Source organism: Trichosurus vulpecula, chromosome 2 (genome assembly GCF_011100635.1).
Source record: "Trichosurus vulpecula isolate mTriVul1 chromosome 2, mTriVul1.pri, whole genome shotgun sequence".
NCBI classification, from domain to species: domain Eukaryota; kingdom Metazoa; phylum Chordata; class Mammalia; order Diprotodontia; family Phalangeridae; genus Trichosurus; species Trichosurus vulpecula.
In genome coordinates, this window is record NC_050574.1 from 18,937,993 (window position 1) to 18,961,472 (window position 23,480).

Sequence of the window (23,480 nt, forward strand, 5' to 3'; positions counted from 1 at the left end):
GGCACCTCTCCCAAATAGCTCTTCACCCTCATCTCTTTTTTCACCAGAGACCTAATGGCAGGAACACTCAGCTGTGTTCCATCTGCAATCAGCTATGATCTCTGTAAGCGACTCAGGCCTCCTGCCAACACAGCAAGATCTTAATGCAGTTAACACATGGGACTTGTATTGCACTTTGAGGTTCAAAACGTATACATACTTTCCAATCTCTAAGTATCCAGTTTTATAACCAGGAAACATTTCAAAACTGGAAACCCATTCACCTGAAGATCTTCCACCATTTAAAAGTATTATTTCATTTACCACCAGCCAAACTATCTAAGGAATTGTCATCTAGGATGCAGAAAATCTGCAAATAGAAAATGTTGAGAAGTTTTAGCAGTCACGTGGAGTTTAAGCAGTAAAGTGACTAGAGTGCTGGACCTGGATTCAAGACCCTAGTTCATATTCAAACTAAAACAATTAATGACCCTGGAAAATAGGTTTACACAGAGAAAAGTTAAGAATCATTAGACTACCTGAATGCAAAGGCAAAAAAAAAAAAGGGCCTAAACATCATATTTCAAGAAATCTTGAAAACAAACTGCTTAAATTTCTTATAACCAGAGGACAAAAAAAATCCACCAGTCAACTCCTAAAATAAACCTCAAAATGAAAACTCCCAGGAATGTCATAACCAAAATCCAGAGCTTCTAGGTCAAAAAAAAAAATATTTCAAGCAGCCAAAAAGAAAGCGCTCAAGAAACCACAGCCAGGATCACACAAGATGTAGCAGCTGCCACTATAAAAAAAGCAAAGAGTTTGAAATACAACATTCCAAAAGACAAAAGGTAAAGGCTGGCAACCAAGAATAGCCTAGCTGGCAAAAAGAAGTATAATCCTATAGGGGGTGGGGGGAATGTACCTTTTATGAAACTGAGGATTTCCAAGAATTCCTGGTGAAAAAGGTAAGAACTGAGAGGATATGGAAATGGAAACACGGCAGTTAGAAGAAACACAGAAAGGTACACACATTTGATCAACTGGAAAAGACTATGTGAGGATAAATTGTTTACATGCTAATAGGAAGAGAAGAAACACATATCCTCTCAGAACCCTAGTGTCTTGAAGGATCACTGAAAAAGTTAAATAAGGCAGGCAGGGGGACTGGAGATGTTTCTGTTTCATTTTCATGGTCAAAGGAGAAAAAGGAAGTGGGATAGGACCCTATACTGGAGAGGAAAGAAGAAGGAAGGGAACTCACTATCCCATTCCAAATAATAGGGGTATATGAGATGAAGAGTATACAAACATTGGAGAAGGTACGGAAGGAATGGATATCCCACAAACATCTCTGTCATTTGAACCAGAAAAAGAAAAGTTGAATACAGTCACGTACACAGAGTAATGTAAAAAAAAATCAAAACCATGAAAGTCAAGAGAGGCAGGGAGAAAGGTGTTTAAATGGGAGGGCAGCAAAGAAATAACTTAAAAAGGGGGAGGGGGAGAAGGACCCACATGTACAAAAGTGTTTATAGCAGCTCTTTCTGTGGTGGCAAAGAACTGGAAATTGAGGTGATGTCTATCAATTGGGGAATAGCTGAACACATTGTGGTACATGAATGTAATGGAATACTACTGTGCTATAAGAAATGAGGAGCAGGCAGATTTCAGAAAAACCTGGAAAGACATGAAATAATACTGAATGAAGTGAGCAGAACCTGGAGAACATTGTACATAGTTAACAGCAATACTGTGCAACAACCAACTTTGATAGACTTAGCTCTTCTCAGCAATGCAATGATCTAAGACGATTCCAAAAGGCTCATAATGGAAAATGCTATCCATATCCTGGGAAAGAGCTATGGAGTCTGAGTGCAGATCGAAGCACACTACTTATCATTTGTTTGTTTCTTCTTTCCTGTGGCTTTTCCCTTTGGTTCTGATTCTTCTTTCATAACACGACTAATGGGGAAATATGTTTAATATGATTGTACATGTATAGCCTATATCAGATTACATGCTGTCTTAGGGAGGGGAGAAATTTAGAATTCAAAATCTTATAAAAGTGAATGTTGAAAACTAAGAATTAATTAATAAACTTTAAAAAAATAAAATAAAAAGGAGGGCAAGATAGGTGAGAAAGTAGTCCTAAATAAAATGGGTGAAGGGGGAGGAGAGAGACAGAGAGAGAGAGAGAGAGAGAGAGAGACAGAGAGAGAGAGACAGAGAGAGAGAACACCTCTGATTGGGGAATTGGAGACAAAGCAAAGGAGAATAGGAGCAAAAAAGTAGAAACAGATCAAGCAATGCATACTTCACAAGTGTGATTTCTTTCACTGCTTTCTTCTTTGTAAAGAGTGGATGGGGATTAAGAAAGAAAAAGCACAAGAGGGCAGGATGGAAGGAAATATACAATTAACAATCACAACTGCGCATATAAATGGTATGAACTCCCCCATAAGACAAAATAGGACATCAGAATAGATTAGAGTAAAATCCAACAGTAGGTTGTTTAAAAGGAATATACTTAGAAAGATTCACATAGAGTTAAAATGAAAGACTGAAGCAGAACCATTTATACTTCTAGTGAACTCGAAAAGGTGGTGGGGTAGCAATCATTATTTTAAGATAATGCTACATTAAAAATAGACAAAAGAGATAGGTAGGTAAACTACATTACACTTAAGGCACCAAAATAGCAAATCAATATTGATATTTAATATATGTGCACCAAAAAGCAAAGCACTTAAATACTTTTTTAAAAAATTCATTTAGTTGCAGGGAGAAATAGATGGTAAAACTTAATAGTGGGATGCCTCAATGTACTCCTTTCAGATCTAGACACATATAACAAGATAAACAGGAAGAAGACTGAGTTATATAATGCAATTAAAACTATATTCCATAAATGGATTTTGAAAAAAAGAATTAAAACATAATTGGGCATTAAATAAATTAATCCTAAAGAATTAGTGAGTGAAAGAAAAAATTATAGAAACAACAGAAAATTTCATCAAAGAAAATGACAATATACAAGAAAACATTTGTGGGATACAGCTAGAGTAGTCTTTAGGGGGAAAATTATTCTCTCTAAATATTTTCATCAACAGAAGAAAAAACAAATCAACAAATTGAACATGCAACTAAAAATTTAGAAAAACCAAATGTTTAAAAATAAAAAACTAATAAAGTAGATAAACAGAAGCTTTAATAAAGATAACAAAAGGAAAAAATCAAAACATTTTGGTTAGACCTGTTTGTTCTAGAAGAAATTTTTCCTCTCGTAGACATCCAAACTTTCTCTATATCCAGAGAACCAAACCTTTAGCAGGTTGGGGAAAAGAAAGAATTTTGTCATTTTGCAAAATATTCTAAAATTACTGAAATTTTTTGACAATTTATCCACTTCACGAAGGGAGATGATATCCAAAGTCTTGCCCAATATTCAAGTCATTCAGTGGCAAAACTAGTAACAAGTCAGAAACTATGCAAGCCAAAATGTTTAGCTACTTTTTGAGCACAACTGATGAAAGAACATATAAAATGAGAAATTGAAAAAGTTCAAAATTGTCTAACTAGAAATTATATCTATCAAGATTAACTGCCACATACTCCCCTTGTCCCATACTCTCTTTAAATGGACATTTATGTATTCTGTTGAGTAACTTCCCCCCATGTTTTATTCATTTAGTGAGGAAACCATTTTCTTGATTTTGAGCAGGGAATACATATCTTCTCAAATGGGCAACAAACAAAATCATTCTAAGGGTACGAAGGGGCAGCAAGGTGGTACAGTGGATAGAATGCCAGGCCTGAAGTCAGGAAGACTTATTTTCCTGAGTTCAAATCTCAGGTCTCAGACACTTAGTAGCAGTGTGACCCTGGAGAAGTCTTTTAACTCTGTTTGCCTCAGTTTCTTCATCTGTAAAATGAGCTGGAGAAGGAAATGGCAAACCACTCTAGTATCTTTGTCAAGAAAATCCAAATGAGGTCATGAAGAGTCAGACATGACTCAACAACCACAATAAGGGTATAGAACCTCTACAAAGTTTCTAACTTCTTTATTAAATGTTAAAAGTAAAGAAAACACAGAAGGGCTTCTCAGGACTACTTTCTTGGGCAAGAATCAACTGGACCTGATCTGGAGCTGGGTTGTCAACAGCAGCTATGTCTTTTTGACTATCTTAAACCAGCTCTCCAAACCCATTTCATTATCCACAGATAGACCCAGACTAGCAAGTCCCATCTAAGACATGTTTGTCCTCAGGGAAAAATAGAGATGAGAAATACCTGAACCCAAATCTGAATGAAAAGATCCAAAGAGGGAAGTGTGCTGTCTTCCTTTTGGCTCTAGGAATGACCTGCTTCATGTCAAAATGGGCAAGTTCATGAAACCTGGGAAGGTGGTACTGGTCCTGGCCAGACAGTACTCTGGGCACAAAGCCATCATCGTCAAGAACATTGATGATGGGACCTCTGACAGGCCCTACAGCCACGCCTTGGTGGCAAGTATTGACCGTTACCCTTGAAAAGTGACTGCAGCAATGGACAAAAAGAAGATTGCCAAGAGATCAAAAATCAAGTCCTTCATGAAAGTTTATAACTACAAGCACCTCATGCCCACCAGATACCTATGGATATCCCATTGGACAAAACAGTTGTCAACAAGAATGTGTTCTGTGACCCTGCACTAAAATGTAAGGCAAAGAGGGAGGCCAAAGTCAAGTTTGAGGAAAGGTACAAGACAGGCAAAAACAAGTGGTTCTTCCAGAAGCTACAGTTTTAGAACTACTGTGTTGGTCAGTAAATAAAATCTTTACTAAAAAAAAAAAAGAAAGAAAGAAAAGATCCAAAGAGAGCCAAATCACCAATTCAACAACCAGAAAATTGGAGAGGGAGTACGGTACCCTAACTATAAGGGCAAGAAATTTATTCAATTCAGGCATTTCAATTATAACACACAATAGTGATTCAAAATTAACCTGCAGACAAATAATCCTGCTAAAGGAGAGACATCTACTAGAACAAATCACCAATATTAAGGCATATTGACATCTGTCAGTCATTCTTACAGAGTTTACAAGAACAAAGAGGGTAAGATAATTAAAAATTTACCCCAGTTCTAGTGAAAGCTACTCCTCTTCCTCCTTCCTACATGTTTGGACCTTTTCCAACTAGATGTGTTTGACAGCAACATCTCCTAATGACTCTTCAAATCCATGAGTTATGTTTAGCATCACATTGCCACCCTAATTAGAGATAACAGTCATATACTCCTGACATCATAAGGAATAGTAATGGTGACACATCTTATTTGCTATCTAAGCCATATCATGCCTATGACAGAGTATCTAAAAATAGGAGTGAAGAGTAATAGAAACCTAGAAAATACATTACTCATTGGCAAAATTTGGTCTTTGTACCATTGATATCTCAAGTCACTTCTAGTACTAAGTCTTCTAAACCAAATGATCCTAGAAGCAAAGGAAAAGAAAGCACAAAAAAACATTAACTTTAGGTAGAAATGAAAGAGAAATCTAAATGCTCACAAGGTAACATCTAGAACTGGATGGGACCTTAGGGGTCAGATGAGGAAACTGAGACCCAAAGAGGTTAAAGTGATTTACCCAAAATCACAAGATAAAAAGGATCAGACTCAGAATCAGAACCCAAGTCCTGGAACTTCCTAAGTTAGGCACTCTTTCTGCTTCACCACACTGGAGAGAAAGAACTCAAATATGAAACCAAGGATTTGAGTACTAGAAAACTGGAGAATAATCATCTCATCTACAAAAATATTTCTGGCAGTTCTTTTTGTGGTGGCCAACAACTGGAAATTGAGGGGATGCCCATCAATTGGGGAATGGCTGAACAAGTCGTGGTATACAAATGTAATGGAATATTATTGTGCTATAAGAAATGATGAGCAGGTGGACTTCAGAAAAACCTGGAAAGACTTATGTGAACTGATGCTGAGTGAAGTGAGTAGAACCAGGAGAGCATTGTAAACAGTTAACAGCCACATAGTACCATGATTGACTTTGATAGACTTAGTTCTTCTCCGCAATGCAAGGACCTAAAACAACTCCTAAAGACTCATGATGGAAAATGCCATGTACATCCCCAGAAAGAAATATGGAGTCTGAATGCAGATCAAAGCACACTATTTTCTCTCTTTTTTTTGTTTAGTTTAGTTTTTTCTTTCTCATGGTTCTTCCCATTCATTCTAATTCTTCTATACAACGTGACTAATGTGAAAATATGTTTAATAAGAATGTATACGTAGAGCCTATATCAGATTGCATGCCATCTTGGGGAGGGTGAAGAGGAGGAAGGTGGAGAAAATTTAAAATGTATGGAAGTGAATGCTGAAAACTAAAAAAAAAAATTAATTTATTTTTTAAAAAAAAGAATAATCATCCCACTGACACAGACAAAGAAGATACGAAAATCAGTTAGGTTGGTCTGGAAAGATCTCAAAGTTAAATATCAATGCTGGAGAAAAGGAAAAAACAGACTTTTAAAGATAATACGGGACAAGAAGAACAAGAAGAAAAGGACCAAACAGACTTGGTGTTTGAAGAGGACTATACAACACTAAAAAATAGAAGGCTGAATCACAACTCTCATTTAGTTTCCATCTTCAAAAAGGAAGCATGATTTTCAAAGTGAAAAGGGCAGAATAAACAGCTAAGTGAATATTATGAGTAAAAGATCCAACAGGATACATCTGGAATCAACAGCTTTTTAGAATAAGTTGGCCAAGGTTCTCTCAAACATGCTACTAGGGGAATGAGGAAGAAATGGAAGTGGAAGTTGAAGAAAAGAATGGCGATAATTATGCTTTGGTCACTGACTCACAAGATTTCAAATAAAGCAGAAACAGAATATAAAATTAGTGAAGAATATTTGTCAGTTATGTGAAAATGTAACACCTGTCTCATTTTTACAGCTTATGACTATCAGAGATTGATTTCAAATTCCAGGCCATAAAAAGGATACAAATGATCAAGACTGAATTCACTTTGTTGACCTTCTTTGTAGGCAACAATTAACCTTCCATTCTGAATAGTTTACTTTGGATTTTCAACTTTAATAAGGACTGATTTCCATGCTGCACATTCCAGGAGAATTTTTTTTAACTTAGGTTAAAAATGTGCCTTAATCCAAATTCTAGCTATTGATCCTGGAAAAGAACTTCATAAAGCCATCTCCTAAAAGAATAGAAGCCGAAGGAAATGAAGAAGCAATTCTTCTTTAAAAGAGGAATTGCTAACTTATAAATGATATGAAAATATATTCCAAATTACTAACAGTAAGGAAAATACAAATTAAAATAATTATGACAAAATACAAATTGGCAAAGATGACAAAAAAAGGCAAGTGTTGAAGGGGCTATAGAAAAAAGTGGCATTATTCTACTGTGGCACTGCAAAGTGACCCAGCTCTTCTGGATTTCAAATGGAAATTATACAAGAAAAGTGACTGAATTGACCATATTCTTTGACACCCTACTCCCCCAACGAGCCTCAAGGTAGGCAAAGACAGGAAAAAGGGTTCATTATGTAACAAAATATTAATAGCAGCACTGTTTGAAGGAGTAAAGAAATGGAAGCAAGGTGTCCATCCACCGAAGAATGACTGAAAAGAGCTCACATTCTAATGGAAGACATAGTAGATGTGAGGTTTCATTGGCAAGTCCAGTAGAAAGGTCTCATGCTCCTTGGGGTCCAGGGGCAAAGCAGATGGTAATGCAACTTCTTTAATGTCATTTCCATGATAAAATCTTATCTGTTTCTGATGCTGGATCCTTTGACAGTGCCAAGAGCTTTGATGTCAAGAATTTTCTTTTCTGGGTCTTCCAGAGTTGGACCTGCTAAGCAAGCCAATCACTGGCTAGATCTCATGCCCACAGGGGTTGCTTGACAAGATGATGGCTGAGGGGGCAGGGCCGGAAACAAGCACAGTGACATGAAAGGGAATACCACTTCTCTTGGGGCTCCCTACCCACAAGTAGCAGTTGGTGACAGGGAAGGTTGGCTCCTTCTCCACAGGGATCGCTCTTCTCTAGGACAGCATCATGGAAAATTCTTATACCATAAGAAATGATGAATGTGAAAAACTTAGAGAAAAGTGAAAAGATTTGTATGAACTGCTGGAGAATGAAATAAGAACAAAAACAAATATAAACATAGTGACTACAACAATATAAATGAAGAAATCACTAAAGTCAGTCAACTAATATTTATTTAGTGCCAGTGCCTACTATGTGTTAAGGCACTGTGTTAAGCACTTGAGATACAAAGCAAAGCAAAACAAACAAACAAAAAAAACCAGTCCCTGCTCTCAAGGAGCTCACAGTCTAATGGAGAAGGCAACATCCAAACACTCTGTACAAACAAGATATATACATAATAAATGTGGCAGCAGTCTAAGAGGAAAAAGCTTCTTGTAAAAAGTAGAACACTAGCTGAGACTTAAAGAAAGATGAAGAGGCAGAGAATTCAAAGCATGGGGAACAGTCAGTACAAAGCCTCAGTGAGGAGACAGAGTGTGAAGTTGGAGGAATGACAAGGAGGCCACTATCACTAGATCCCAAAGTACATGGGAGCTGTAAGAAGACTGGAAAGGCCAGAAGTGGTCAGGATATGAAGGATCTTAAAAGCCAAACAAAGGATTTTATAGTTGATCCTGGATCTAATAGGAAAGCACCAGAATTTATTGAACAGTTGGGTGACATAGCCAGACCCATGCTTTAGGAAGCTCAATTTGACAGCTGACTGAAGGACTGACAGAACAGGGGAGAAACCTAAGGCAGAGAGACCAACCAACACAGGAGGTGACAAAGGTCTGCATCAGGATGATGGCCGTGTCAGAGTAGGGAAGGAGGCATACCAGAAAGAGGTTACCAAAGTGGAAATGACAGGACCTGAGAACTGATTGGACATGAGGTTGAGAGTGACTGAGGGGCAACAAGATCCAGAAGAGTCAGTCAGTTATTAAGCATTTTTTAAGTTCCACTACGTGCCAGGCACTATGCTACGCTAAGCAAAAGACAATCCCAGCCTACAAGGAGCTCAGACTAATGGGGGAGACAACAAGCAAACAAATACGTACAAATAAGCCATTAACGAGATAAAAGAGGAAATAATTAAAAGAGGGAAGTGCATTAGAATTAAGAGAAAAATGGAAAAGGCTTCCTGTAGAAGACAAGATTTTAGTTAGGACTTAAAGGAAACCAGGAATGGCAATAGGCAGAGATGAGGAGGAAAAAGAGCATTGCTCAAAGCCAAAGCTCAGCTCTGGGAGATGAGTACCTTGTTCTTGGAACAGTAAGGAGACCACAGGTCACTGAATGAAAAGAAGTGGTGGGGGGAGGGGAGACATAAGTTATCAAGGATGACACCTAAGCAGCAAGCCAGGTTGACTTGGGAAGACAATGGGAAGTGAGGAAGAGGGGAGAGTTTTAGGGGAAAGATAAAGACGTGTCAGATTTAAGACAGCTACCAGATGGCCAGGTGTAAATATTCTATAGGTAGCTGACCTTCCTTCAGCTAGTGGCATCCTTCTGTTTCACTGGTAAGTTTCACTGAGTTGTGGGTTTGCTATCTTTTGTTCTTTAAGAGAAGGAAGGTTAAAGTACTTGCCAACTGACCCAGAGCAAGTAGCAATTCACTCCCGGTAGGAACTTTTCAGCATTTAATTTCATTGTATTCCTTTGTAGAAAACAAACCAAAACAAAAGAAATCAATCAAGTATTCATAAGTATTGGGATACAAAGAAAAAACAGAAAAACCTGATCCCTGCGGTTGAGAAGCTTAAATCCTAATTGGGAAGGGGAGATTAGAAAGGCTTCCAGGAGGAGATAGTATTTACTAACTCTCAAAGGAAGCCAAGGATTCTGAGAGGCAGATCAGGAGGCAGACCATTAGGGGATACCAGGAGCAAAGGCCCAGAGAGGTGAGACTGGGATGTTGTGTGTGGGAAAGATGGCAAGGAGCCAGCCTGACAGCTTTCAATGATAAACCAAGAAGTTTCTGTTTGATCCCAGAGGCAATGGGAAGACAGCAGAGTTTAACGCGAGTATGGGCAGGGTAGTCAGACCTGCACTTCGGCATTTATAGAGAGGACAGATTGGATGGGTGGGGAATCCACTGAGAAGCCTACTGTTGTGGTACAGGAGAGGAGTCTCGAACCAGGGCAACGGCCCTGTGAGTGGAACAAAGGGAACGCAGGTGAGAGGAAGTAAAGACTTTGGAGAAAGTAGTTTCAGCTGAATAATGAGACTGGCGAGCTAAGAACAGAGTGAGAGGAGATGAAGTGGAAGACGGCCTTCTCAAGAAGTCTGGCCATAAAAAGGAGGAGAGATATGGGACAATAGTTGACAGAGATGAAGGAATCAAGGGAGTTTTTTTGAGGATGGGGGAAGACATGGGCATGTTTGTAAGCCGTAGGGAAGCAGCCAGGAGGGAGAGATTGCAGATTCTCATCTGTGGGGATGATAGAGAAGGCAATCTGCTGGAGAAGACGGGATGGAATGAGATCACTTATTCATGTAGAGGAGTTAGTCTTGGCAAGGAGAAGGGTCACCTTCTGATATGAAGGAAAAGATGATGGTAGAAGACATCTGGGTGATATGAGATGAGAAAGAGGACAAAAGAGGGCATTCATAGGGGATGGCCTCAATTTTTTCAGTAAAATATGAGGTAAGGTCAACTGAGAAAGTACAGGGAGGTGCAAAGATGTGAGATTTGAGGAAGAATGAAGAGACAGAAATTGAAGATGACTCCAAACCTCTGAATTTGAGTGAATGGGAGAATGGGGGTGGTCTAGATAGTAACAGGCAAGTCAAAAGTGGAATAGGTTTTGGGAGAAAGATGAGTTCTGTCTGTTTTGGACATGTTGATTTTGATATATTTATGGAACATCTAGTATGAAATCTAAAATAGGTACCTGGTGACACTTGAGCTCAGGAGTGAGACAAGGGCTGGATAAAGAGGGGAATCTTCTAGCCAGCATGAAGTGAATACATGAAGGTGGATAAAGTCACCAAATGAGAGCCAGAGAAAAGAAGGCACAGACAGATGTGTCAGGAGGCTGGCAGGGGGGGGGGGGGGATGATGGTACCTATATCTAGTGGGGGAAATCTGAATGAAGATCCAGAAAAGAAAACTGAGGCTGGTGACCTTGCACAGCACTCCCTCACTGAAATCAAAGTCAACTGCAAGTCATATCATCATTTCCCTGATGTCATGGTCCTCTTTGAGAACGAAGGACAAACACAACAACAGATGACCAGGGATGCCTGCAGGCCACATGTTTGACACTTCTGTACCAAAGGATAATCAGCAGGAATGAAAGGAACTAGTGAGGATTTTTTTAAACATGGGGAGAGTAGTTTGTAGATAACAAATTAGGAATAAGTAGATGGGAAGAGACTGAATAGAGAAAATCTAATAATTCTGGTAAAATTTTAGAAGCCTACTACAAGTAATAACTATAAGACCTTTTCCCCATCAGACATCATAAAGCACTTATTTTATACTTCTCTAATGAATTCATATATCACATTCTTGTTACATCATTGTCATCTGACCCTATTAGTCTTATCTAGATGTCATTATCTCTCTGGAAGCACGGACCTATGGACACATTCAATGCTTTTCAAAGTTGGTTGAATTGCACTGTTGAACTCATAAAGCTACTGTGGAGGAATATGCATAATTTTTAGCATTAACATTTGAAAGCTGATAAAACTTTTGCCACGGCTGTCTGCTATGTGAAACTGCAAATGAAAAACAATTTGTACAGAGAAATCAAAATATATACCACAGAAGCCTCCAAAGCTTCACAGTCTCACCAGAGCACAGGGTGAGCTCCTTGAGAGCAGGGATTTCTGTCCTTTTGTTTTTGTAACCACAGCAGCCAGCAGAGGGTCTGGCTCAGCCACTCATTAAGTGTTTGGTTGATATGAATCACAGCACTCAAACACTGTCCCCCACCGGTCCCTATTACTAATCCTAGCTAGGCTAATCCAGATGGTCATGTACTTCCCAACCTGCCTTTTCAAAATAGTATAACTAAATAATCAAATAGCTTGTATTTAAACTTGCTGCATGGAGTCTCCTTGTCCCTTATTGGATAATTCAAAAGACTGTTCAAAGTGAGAGAATACTAGTACTTACTCTAGGTAGACTAGAGGGAAAGGCTACAAAAGTAGAGAGAAGATACAATTTGTATAATTACAAAATAGAATGCTGTACTTACTGGTTGAGTTGCCTTGCATCTGAATGATACATTTGGATTCTTTGCTGGTCTCTCGGGAATTGAAGGGCCTGACCCGAACAGCCACCTTCACTGAGGCTCCTGACATTCTGATGGCCTTGTTATACGGAGTTCAAATATTGAAAAAGAAGTCTTCTTTCAAAGTTATGTTCAAATTTCCTTTAAGAAAAAAAATACCAACAGGTACTTAGAACAGGGAAAGCTTCTAACAAGGTAGAAAGATTATGATCCTGCCTTAAATAACTGCTGGAAACAATTTCCCCCACATATAATAATAGAATTTATATAAAGATTTACCATTTAAAAATACTTTACCTAGTTATCTCATTTGACCTTGAATAATCAATCAATAAACATTTATTTATTAAGTACCTACTATGTTCCAGGTACTATGCTAAGCACTGGGGATGCAAAAAAAGGCAAAAAGACAGTACCTGCCCCCAAGGAGCTTACAATCTAATGGGGGAGACAATATGAAAACAAATATATACAAAGCAGGCTACACAGAGGATAAGTAGGAAGTAATTAACAGGGAAGACACTAAAACTAAGAGGAGTTGGGGGAGGATTATGCCAAAAGAAGGGTACTATTTTAGTTGGGAATTAAAGGAAGCCAGGGAGGTCAGTAAAAAGAGATGAGGAGGGGGAATGTTCCAGGCTTGTGGACAGCCAGAGAAATGCCTGGAGCTAAGAGATCGAGTGTCTTGTTTGTGGAATAGCCAGGAGGCCAATGTCACTGGGTCAAAGGGTACATGTTGGGGAATAAGATGTAAGATGACTGGAAAAGTAGGGAGGGTTAGGTTATGAAGGACTTTGAATGCCAAACAGAGCATTTTGTATTTGAACCTGGAGGCAACAGGGAGCCACTGGTGTTTATTAAATGGGGCAGGGGGTGGGTCACCTGCGCTTCAAGAAAATCACTTGGATTGGATTGGAATGGGGAGAGACTTCAGGCTTTCCAGCAGGCTATTAGAATAGCATGAGGTGATGAGGGCTTGCACTAGAGTGACGGCAGGAAAGGAGGCTTATTCAAGAGACGTTGCAAAGATGAAATCAACAAGGTCTTGGCAACAGATAGTGAGGAGTCCAAGATGACATCTAGGTTGTGAGCCTGAGGGATTGGGAGGATGGTGTTGCCCTTGACAAAAACATTATGACGGGAAGAGGACTTGGGGGAAGGTAAGAAGTTCAGCTGTGCGCATGTTGAGTTTAACATGTCTACAGGACATCCAGTTTGAGATGTCTGAAAGGCAGGTGGACATGCAAAATTAGAGGTCAGCAGAGAGGTTAGGGCAGGACAGGTAAAGCTGAGAATCATCAGCATAGAGATTGTAATCAAATGAATGGGAGCTGGTGAGATCACTAAGTGGGGTGAAGAGGACTCAGGACAGAACCCTGAGGGACACCTACAGTTAGTGATCTGAAGGAGGATCATGAAAGAGACAGAGAAGGTGCAGTAGAAGCAGGAGAAGTGGTGTCCCAAAGGCCTAGAAAGACAAGAATACAAAGGAAGACAGAGTGATCAATGGTGTCAAAGACTTCGATGAAGTCAAAGAGAACCTTCCAAAAAGACAAATAAAACGCAGCAGACAAAATCTCAAAGAAATGTTTAATAGTCGGAGTAAGACATTCTTCCAGTCTAGAGGGAAGACAGGTCTGCAGATGCTGGGGATGGAAGCTGGCCAGGAGCATGCCTGAGAAGCCCTCTGGTGCAGGGAAAGGCTATGCACCAGGGAAATAGGAGAGAAGGGGGTAGATTAAAGAAGGAATTAGACCTCAGCAAAACAAATTCTAACTATGGATGTACAAAAGTATTTATAGCTCTTTTTGCTGTGGCAAAAAATTGGAATCTGATGAGGGTGTCCATCAACTGGGAAATAGCTGAACAAATTATGGTATAAAATGTGATGGAATAGTATTATATTATTAAAAAATGATGAACAGGATGGTTTCAGAGAAACCTGGGAAGACCTATGAATTGATACAGAATGAACAGAACCAGGAGAATAATTTATGCAATGACAATGATACAGTAAAAACAAGCAACTGTGAAAGACTTTTGAACCAGGATTCATGTAATGACAAACTACGATTCCAGAGAACTAATGATGAAACATGCTACCCACTTCCTGATATAGAGGTGAAGGATTGAGAGTGCAGAATGCAACATATGTTTTTTTCGACATGGCAAACAGAGAAATCTGTTTTCTTTGACTGTATGTGTTTGTAACAAAGGTTTAGTTTTTCCTTTCATTTTCAACTGGGAAGAAGGAGGAGAGAAGATGAATTTTTACTGATTGAAAATACATATATATATGTATATATATATATATATATATAATTTTTTAAAAGAAGATGGAGGTAGGATCAAGTTATAAAGGATAAATCTGAAACTATGAAGGGTATTACATGAACAGTATCACGAGTACTAAAGCACAGAATGAGTTAAAGCTAAAGACAAGAAAAAGGGTGCCTGTTTTTGGTTTTTTATTTAAGCAACAAGAAGGAGAATTGAAAAGGGACAGAACCACAGCTGAGGTTGGAGAGAATAATAACAAAAGACAGAGAGAATGTAGAAGTGCTTAATTCTTATTTAGGTTCTAATTTTTCCACCAAGGAAGATGGTCTTTGGACAGAATGAAAATAGCTAATAAGGAGTTAAAAGCCAAGAGAAGTAAGCAGATAAGCTAAGTGAGAACACTTAACTGCTCGGGATGAATCCAATTCATCAGGCAGAGATGACCTACATTCCAGGGTACCAAGAGAACTGGACGATGTGATGATTGGGCCCCAAGCAGTATGATTTAAAAGACTGAAGAGAATAAGAGAACAGGGTAAATGTCTCAGTTTTTTAAAGGGAAAAATGGTAGTCTTAAAACTCCAAGCTAATAAACTTTGATTCCTGGAAAATTCCACAACAAATTATTAAAAGAAAATGTTTTGCAAATCTTAGTGTTAGTGAAGTCAGGAAAAACCCAGAGAGGACACAGTATTCAGCAGACAGTGGTCAACAATGTGCAATTGTTCCGAGAAATCAGTAAGAAAGAAAAGATGCTCTCAGATTTGACTGGTGGTCATTTTTGAGGCCTGAAGCCAGATTCCCAGTGATGAGAGTAAATAAGCATCTTTTAAAACAATAATTAGTATTTATGTAGCACAAAGTCCTGTACTTATGTTATCTCAATTTTATCTTCACAACCCAGTGAGAGAGGTGCTATTATTATCTCCATCTTACAGATGAGGAAACTGAGGCACAGAGAGGTTAAGTGACTTGCCTAGGATTACACAGCTACTAAGTGTCTCAGGCGGGATCTGAACAGATATATTCCTGACTCCAAGTCCAGAGCTCTTAGCCAGTGTTTGTATATAGCAGGGAAAGAACCAATAGATGGGTAAAGATGGCAAATTAGACAGAAATGGAGGAATAATAGGGGCAAACTTCCACAGGCTATGGAAACAAGGATTAGACTTTGATGCCAAAAAGAACCACATTTTCATCAAACCAAAGGAAGAATAGAGACAATTGGTATTAAGATGGAACGACTTCTTAGTGAGAGATGAGATCTTCATCAGAGAACGGGGGAAAAGTGTGGTAAAGAAGGCTTCAAGAGAAGGTTCAGAATGGTTACTGTGGGGAGTGCAATGGGTAGAGATGCTTTTGGAAATCACTATTGAGAAAGAATTCCCCACTCTTGACTACTACGGCAATGAATCTCCATAAATTTACCTCAGGTTGGGCTCCGGAAAAGAAACCTACAATCCCATCGCTGGACCCATCTTCTGAACATTTTCAGCTATACAACCTGCCAGAATTTGTGTTCTACTGGCATCAATTTTGAGAACACAGATTATCTCCACCCCACAATGAGGCATTCAACTAGGATTTTTGTGCTGTTCTCAAAGCTGGTTAAAAAAAAAATGCTGTATTCTATGGTCACAAGAAAATGTATTCTTAGGCCCAAATAAGAAGCAAATTCAGTTCAATCTGACATATCTGGTCCAATGTGTCATTCAAAAGGAATTTACGGTTGTTTGGGGGCACACCTCTACTGAATGCAACTGTGAACTAATCCTCTACCAATTAGGTCTATACCTCTTTTGCAACTTAAAATCTAAGAATGTTGCCTACGGTGCTGATAGTTTAAATAGAATCATAAATTTGGAATTGGAACAGACCATCTAATTCTGTCCTTTCATTTTACAAATGAGGAAACTGAGGCCCAGGGAGGTTAAGTAACTTGTTCAAAGTCATCCAGGTAATAAGTGTCAGAGGCATAATTTGAGCCCAGGTCTTTTGACTCCGCGGTCTGTGTGCTTTCCACTATACCATAGCTTGTATGTGTTACAAGTAAGACTGGAACCCAAGACTTTCAGAGTAAAGGCTAGGGCTCTATATCACCTTTTATTTTCCTTTAATAGTTTCACTGTACATAAGTCTTATCTGCCCAATATAAACTAATCTATATATTATACTTCTATATCTCCCATAGTGTCTTAAATAGCTGATTATTTTATTTTTGTAGTTTTCCAGTTTTGACAACTAGAAACTTAATTCTCCTGTTTCTGATCTAGATACATTTTTATAACACTGGATCCTAATGCAAACATATCATTTACCATACCACCTTCATGGAGATTATTTCACAATTAACAAACTGGATATAGTTGAAAGACACTAAATTGGCTTCTAGTCTTTACTCTATTATCAGAAATCTCTCTCTCTCTCTCTCTCTCTCTCTCTCTCTCTCTCTCTCTCTCTCTCTCTCTCTGAATGACTTTAGGCAAACTGCTCGACTTCTCTGAATCCATTTTCAAACTTGTAAAATCAGAGATAATCATATCTATAGAGTAGAAAGGGAAGGTTTGACATAAAGAAGAAATGAGACAATACGTGATAAGAATGTTTTATAAAGTGTAAAGTATTACACAAATATAAGGATTTCTTGATGTTAATGTGAAGCACCTTAGGTATTCTTAATTGAAAAGAACTAACAAAGATCTACAGAGGAGTGAGACATATAAACATCTGAGCAAAAGGAAAGGGAACAAACAGCAAGAAGCAAAATTGTTAGATTTAAATTATCCTTCAAAGGAATGCAAATTTATTTTTATCAGTTTATGACTAATACTGATTTTTTTTACTTAACTGTCTTATATAATAAAAGCATTAATCTTCAAAAATGTATTAAAAGGTTATATAGGGATAAGATACCATAGTAAGAAGTTATTTCTTATTCGTTCTTTGATGATAAGATACTATAGTAACAACTTGAAGAAGTCACTACTTCTATTAGTTACAAGGTTTCTCTCTCTAGTTACAAGGTTTCTTCTGCTCTTCTAGCAGAAGCAGACCAGGAAATTACGGACATAAAACTCTGCCTCTAAAGAGAAACACACACACACACAAAACTTGATGATGCAAATCCAACTAAGAAACAGAGCTGAAGAAATCGAATGAAAAGTAATCCCCAGAGTTTGTATGACACAGTGTTTCAAAGGAATGGTCAATACAGCAATTTATATCACCATCTATGTGCACATTTTCAGTTCAATTCACTGCTCTTACCAGTTTCCTGACTTAGACCATTACAAACCATAAGAAATCAAAATGGAGCACTGTTTAGACCTAATTCACTTGGTCTTCCTCTGATCATTTAGCTTTTACCCTGCCCCTGATTCTGACCTTGTGGCACTTTCCTTTGGTCTCAAAAAGATCTGGACTTATCAAGTCCATAAAACATATATGGGAAAGATGCAACGATTACATTAATGTAATATTATGGTGTCATCAAAATTATAAATATGAAGAGGAAAGTCAACAGGACCTAGTAAACAGAGAGAAGGCCTGAGGGCTAGAAAGACGTGGGTTCAGGTTCTGCCTCCATATATAAGTTCCTGTGACGCTGGGCAAGTTATTAGCTTCTCAGTGTTCTAGGTCACTCTGAAGAGCAGTGGTCAAACTCAAAGAGAGAGGCGCCACTAATCCATACATAAGGATCCCTGAAGGCTGCATGTTCACTTAGTTTTAAAATGTTATCTAAGTTTTACTGAATATTTATTTTGTTAAATATTTCCCAATTACATTTTAATTTAGTTCAGACTGATGCATTACTGGCAGCAAACCTAGTGACTTTGATACCTCTGTTCTAGTATACTTGCTTCAAATCTCTCCCCACTCTAGTTTTCCTAAAGTGGTTCTGATAATGTCAACCCCAAGCCACCACACCCCCCACGCCCCCAATTCAATAAATTCCAGTTGCTCCCTAGTGCCTCCAGGATCAAATACAAAATTCGAAGCCCTTTATAACCTCGCTCCCTGACATGTACTCTTCAATCCAGTGACACTGGCCTCTTGGATGTTCCACACGGCCCCTTCTCAGCTCTAGGTATTCTCTCTGGTGATCCCCCACGCTCTCCCCCCTCCACTCCAATTACTAACCTCCTTGGCTTCATTTAAATCCCATTAAAATCCCACCTACTACAGGAAGCCTTCTCTAACCCCTCTTACTTCCAATGCCTTCCCCCTATTAATTATTTCCTGTTTATCCAGTATATAGCTTGCTTTGTATATATTTATTTGCGTATTGCCTCTCCCATTAGACTGTGAACTCCTTAAGGGCAGGGATAGTCTTTTGACTCTTTTTGTATCCCCAGGGCTTAACACAGTGCCTAGCAAGTAATAGGTACTTAATAAATGTTGATTGAGAGACTATAAATTTCAGAGAAAGTGCTGACCTGGCAAGTAGAGGGAATTTACTTGCCTGTATCAATGATATCACAAATCCAGTGTCTATCCCTATGAAGAATACAAGGAAAGGTAGAGGGAATTCTACAAAGTAGTCAAAACTGACATCACAAGAACTAGAAACCTATAGAAACTGACAACTATACAGGACAAGATCACAGAGTTAGAGCTAAAAGAAACTTTAAAAACTATCTAGTCTGGGGGGATCATTACTATAGTCCAAGGGGTTCATGCTAAAAATACTTTAACTGCTTAAGCAGTAAATAATTGCCCAATTATGTTACAAAAATATTTTTCCTCTGTGAACCAGACTCAGGATTGTTTGTCTAATATTGACCCAAAATCCCAAAGTTTTGTTCAAACAAAAAAGGCAACATTGAAATTAAATTTATACATGATCATTATTTTAATATTAAATATCTTCCAAATTGTAATTTATTTCATTAAATATTATTTATATTTAACAAAGTCTGTAAAAGAAAGAAATTTAATAAGTTTTGCAGATAATAGTGAACATACAACGTCTTGCTGGATGTCCCACATTAAATATTTCTAATTATTTTATGGATTCTATAATTACATATTTAGTTCACATAACTGTAGGTATAATAATTATTATAACAGTTAAAATTATAGCACTTACACTGTGCTAAGCATCTTCAAACATGATCTCATTTGATCCTCACAACAACCCTGGGAGGTGGGTGCTATTATTACCTCCACTTTACAGATGAGGAAACTGAGACAAACATCAGTTAAGTGACTTGCTCGAGACCACACAGATAGTTTCTAAAGACAGACTGGAACTCCAAGTCTTCTTAACTCCAGGCCCAATACTCTATCCACTATACCAGCCAGCTGGCCTGTAGAATAAAATTTTGCATTTTATAATTATAATCATAATCATATAATGTACATTTTAATCTGGAGTTTGGACTGGGGGCAAAAGTTAGCATTGTAGCTATCATAAGCACCTAGTGAATGAAGGGATTATGAGAAGTGTATTAAGGTATCCTGGGAATTCACAACACATTTTTGTTGTTATTGAAAGGGGTTCACACAATGAAAAACTGGGAACCACTGATCTAGTCCAACCTTTTCTTCTCACAGACAAGGAATGGAGGCCCTGATAGATTAAGTGACTTGTCCGAGGTTTACATGTAATGTCCACCCCAAATGTTCACATGGACTATTTGTGCCCAACCTGTGGAAGAGCTTTCCAAATTCATATTGGTCTAATCAGCCACAGTCAGACACACTGTATCTTGACCCCAACATGGTGATGTCTGTCATTTTGGTTCTCTTCCAGCACCAAGGACAACAACCAACCAACATGAAATCTCCAGTCCTCACTATTTCTTCTGTACCACACATATTGCTTTTCTGATTTTCCCCAGTCCAGACATGTGATTTCAGTCTCAGATAATAAATTACTTGCCCACAATCACAGAGCTTTAGATATCAGAGACAGGATTTGAACCCAGATCTTCCTGTCTCAAAGCCTTCTATTCATCATATCATTCTACCTTTGACAATACAACTAAAAAAATTAGAAGAGAAACATACCACATATACCTCTCACAGGTAGGAGGAAGAGGTGCATTCTTAACCAAACAAGGGCACAGTCACTCACAAAGGATAAAATAGATCACTTTGATTATATGAAACCAAAAGCACAAACAAAATTAATTCTAAGATAAAGGAAAGCAGCAAAATGGGGGGGGGGAACAATTTGATAAGGATGTAGTATCCAAGATATATAAACAATTAACAGATACACACACACATATCCCATGAGCCTATTGAGGAATGGTTTTGTGTGTGTCTGTGTGTGTATATGTTAATTGTTTATATATTTCAGATACACAGAGTTCTCCAAAGAGTTGAAAACTGTCAATAAAATAAAAGAATGCTCCAAGTCAGTAAGGGAAATACAAATCAAAATGCCCTGAGGTTTCACTTAATAACAAGAAAACTGCCAACGGTGACAAAACATTAGAATCATCAATGTTGGACCAGCTCTAGGAAGAGAAGCACACTGGAGCATTGCTGATGGAACTGTAAATCAGTACAATAATTCTGGGAAGCAATTTGAAATTATGAAAATAAAGTAAAATGTCCATACCCTTTGACCCAGAGATTCCATTAATTAGCTTATACCCCAAGGAGGCCAGTGATAATAAGAAAATCCCTATACACACCAAAATTTTTATAGCAGCATTTTTTTGTGATAGCAAAGAACTCGAAACAGAATACAAATCCATCAATTGGGGAATGACTAACTGAACTACTGCACATGAATGTAATGGGATATTACAATAATGAAAGAAATGATGAATGAGTTGGATTCAGAGAAGCATGAAAAAGTCTACATGAACTGGCACAGAAGGAAACAGTCAAGAAAACAACATACACAATGACTACAACAAAGTAAATGGAAAGAACCCCCCCGCCCAAATGTACTAAATGAATGTTACAAAATGACAGAGAATAAACATGGCTCTAAAGAAGAAATAATATAAGAAGTTACATCTCAGAGATGGGAAGTCCACAAGGACTATACATCACATATTTTCAGACTTTTTTGATGTGTTTATCAATTGTGCTGATTTCTTCCTCTTCTTTTTTTGTCTTTAAAAATATTATTTCCTATGATATCAATAAAAACGTATTTCTAAAGAAAACAATATGAGAAATACAAAGCCAAAGGGAGGAGATAGAACTTCAGAGCACTTAGAAATTCAGAGCAACAGTATTCTTCATTAGTTTACCATGATCTATTATTTCAGTTGGTTGCTCCTACTTTGTTAACTGAGGGTAAGATGTTATTCTCTATTATGTATGTTTCTTAGTCTTTGTTGACAATTAAATTTATAATTATAATAATGATATTTATAATAATAAAATCTAATTTTTTAAATTCCAAAAAGAAAATGCATTAAACCAGACAGACCAGAAGTTGAGACTTTGATAAGTAAATATCAACAATTTGATGCAGTGTTTTAAATAGTTCCATTTTCTTGTGGGGGGGGGAGCAATTGCAGTTAAGTGACTTGCCCAAGGTCACACAGCTAGTACATAAGTCAAGGGTCCGAGGCTGCATTTGAACTCAGGTCCTCCTGACCCCAGGACCAGTACTCTACTCATTGCATCACCTAGCTGCCCCAATAGTTCCATTTTCCAAAGAAAATAGCCAATTATAGAAATTTTAGCAAGAAAATCTCTAACTCAAAAGCACTTTACTTTTTCTACATTTTTTAATTTAACAATAACAAAAACTGACATATCCTTTTCTGATTTTATACTTCTTTGATAATAACACTGATGATGTTTATCCTATACAATTGTTTAAGAGTAATACACTGCAGCCTATTCGTGAATATCACGCCCTTTGGGTGACCTAAAACTTTAACTCTTGGAGACTGTGGTATTCCATTCTTTATAGCCATAAGCATCACCCAAAGTATATTGGATTGATTGGTCTAACAGTACAAAGAATAACCAATGGAGGGAGCACCCTTAAATAAATGCACCCCAAACTGGGAGATGTGGAAAAGGAAGGCTCTACCCACCCTCTCCCACTGACAGCATGATGGATGGAGCCCCTTTACAGGAGGATATGATAGACAAGAGTATTACTGAATAAGATGAGGATGGCCACACATTGATGGAGATTCAACAAAGGAAATATTGAGAGTCAACTACATAGGAACTTCATTCTCTTTTGAAGACATGTTTATCAAATTCTAACTTCAGGCATATCTGACTTCAAAAAAAAAAAAGTATTCCTGGGGGGGAAAAGACTATAAAGCAAATCATTTTATTATATCCTCTTTTGTCATTTATTTTTTGTCACTGAAAATGTGTCCTTGGGTTAAAGGTCTGATAGTTTAACAAACCAAACAGCATGCTAATCTGCTTTTAGCCACCACAATATTTTAGAGCAGAATAGGATGGTTGAATATCAGTGCTGCTCAAACCACTTCTAAGCTGAGCTGGAAAGCTTCTTGAATTTTAGAAATCAAGTTCATTTAAACTAAGAGGAGCTAAATAAAATTATTCAAAATACCAAAGTAAATAAACTAATAGGAGAGCTTACTGGTTGGAATATATGGCCAAGAGGACCTAAAAATCCCATAAAGTCAAATATTCAACCATTTTTATATGTCAATAAATTTGTGATTTTGTCCACATTGGTACTGAGCTAAGTGAGTCAATGGATAGATCACTGGGCCTGAAGTCAGGAAAATCTGAGTTCAAATCCTGCCTCTGACACTTACTAGTTGTGTGACCCTGGGGACAAGTCACTTAATCTCTGTTTGCCTTAATCCACTTCAGTATCTTTGCCAAGAAAACCCCATGGACGGTAGACATGACTAAACATCACTACCAACAACCATATAGGCACTCCCTCCAATGGTATGTTTCAGTCCATTCATACCTTCTTACCTACAGGATTGTTGGTCATG

General features: G+C 37.9%; 1 protein-coding gene and 1 pseudogene across 6 annotated transcripts in view; one reads left to right on the plus strand and one right to left on the minus strand.

Moving 5' to 3' along the window:
• KIF1B (kinesin family member 1B) overlaps positions 1 to 23,480 on the minus strand; it is a 188,810-nt gene that overhangs the window by 161,192 nt on the left and 4,138 nt on the right. For all 6 annotated transcript variants that reach the window (XM_036747919.1, XM_036747917.1, XM_036747918.1 and 3 more), the window contains exon 2: positions 12,250 to 12,426. In XM_036747919.1, the coding sequence (XP_036603814.1) occupies positions 12,250 to 12,355 (106 nt within the window). In that variant the 5' untranslated portion in view covers positions 12,356 to 12,426. The remainder of the gene's footprint in view (positions 1 to 12,249; positions 12,427 to 23,480) is intronic.
• Positions 4,359 to 4,768, plus strand: LOC118840424 (annotated as a pseudogene).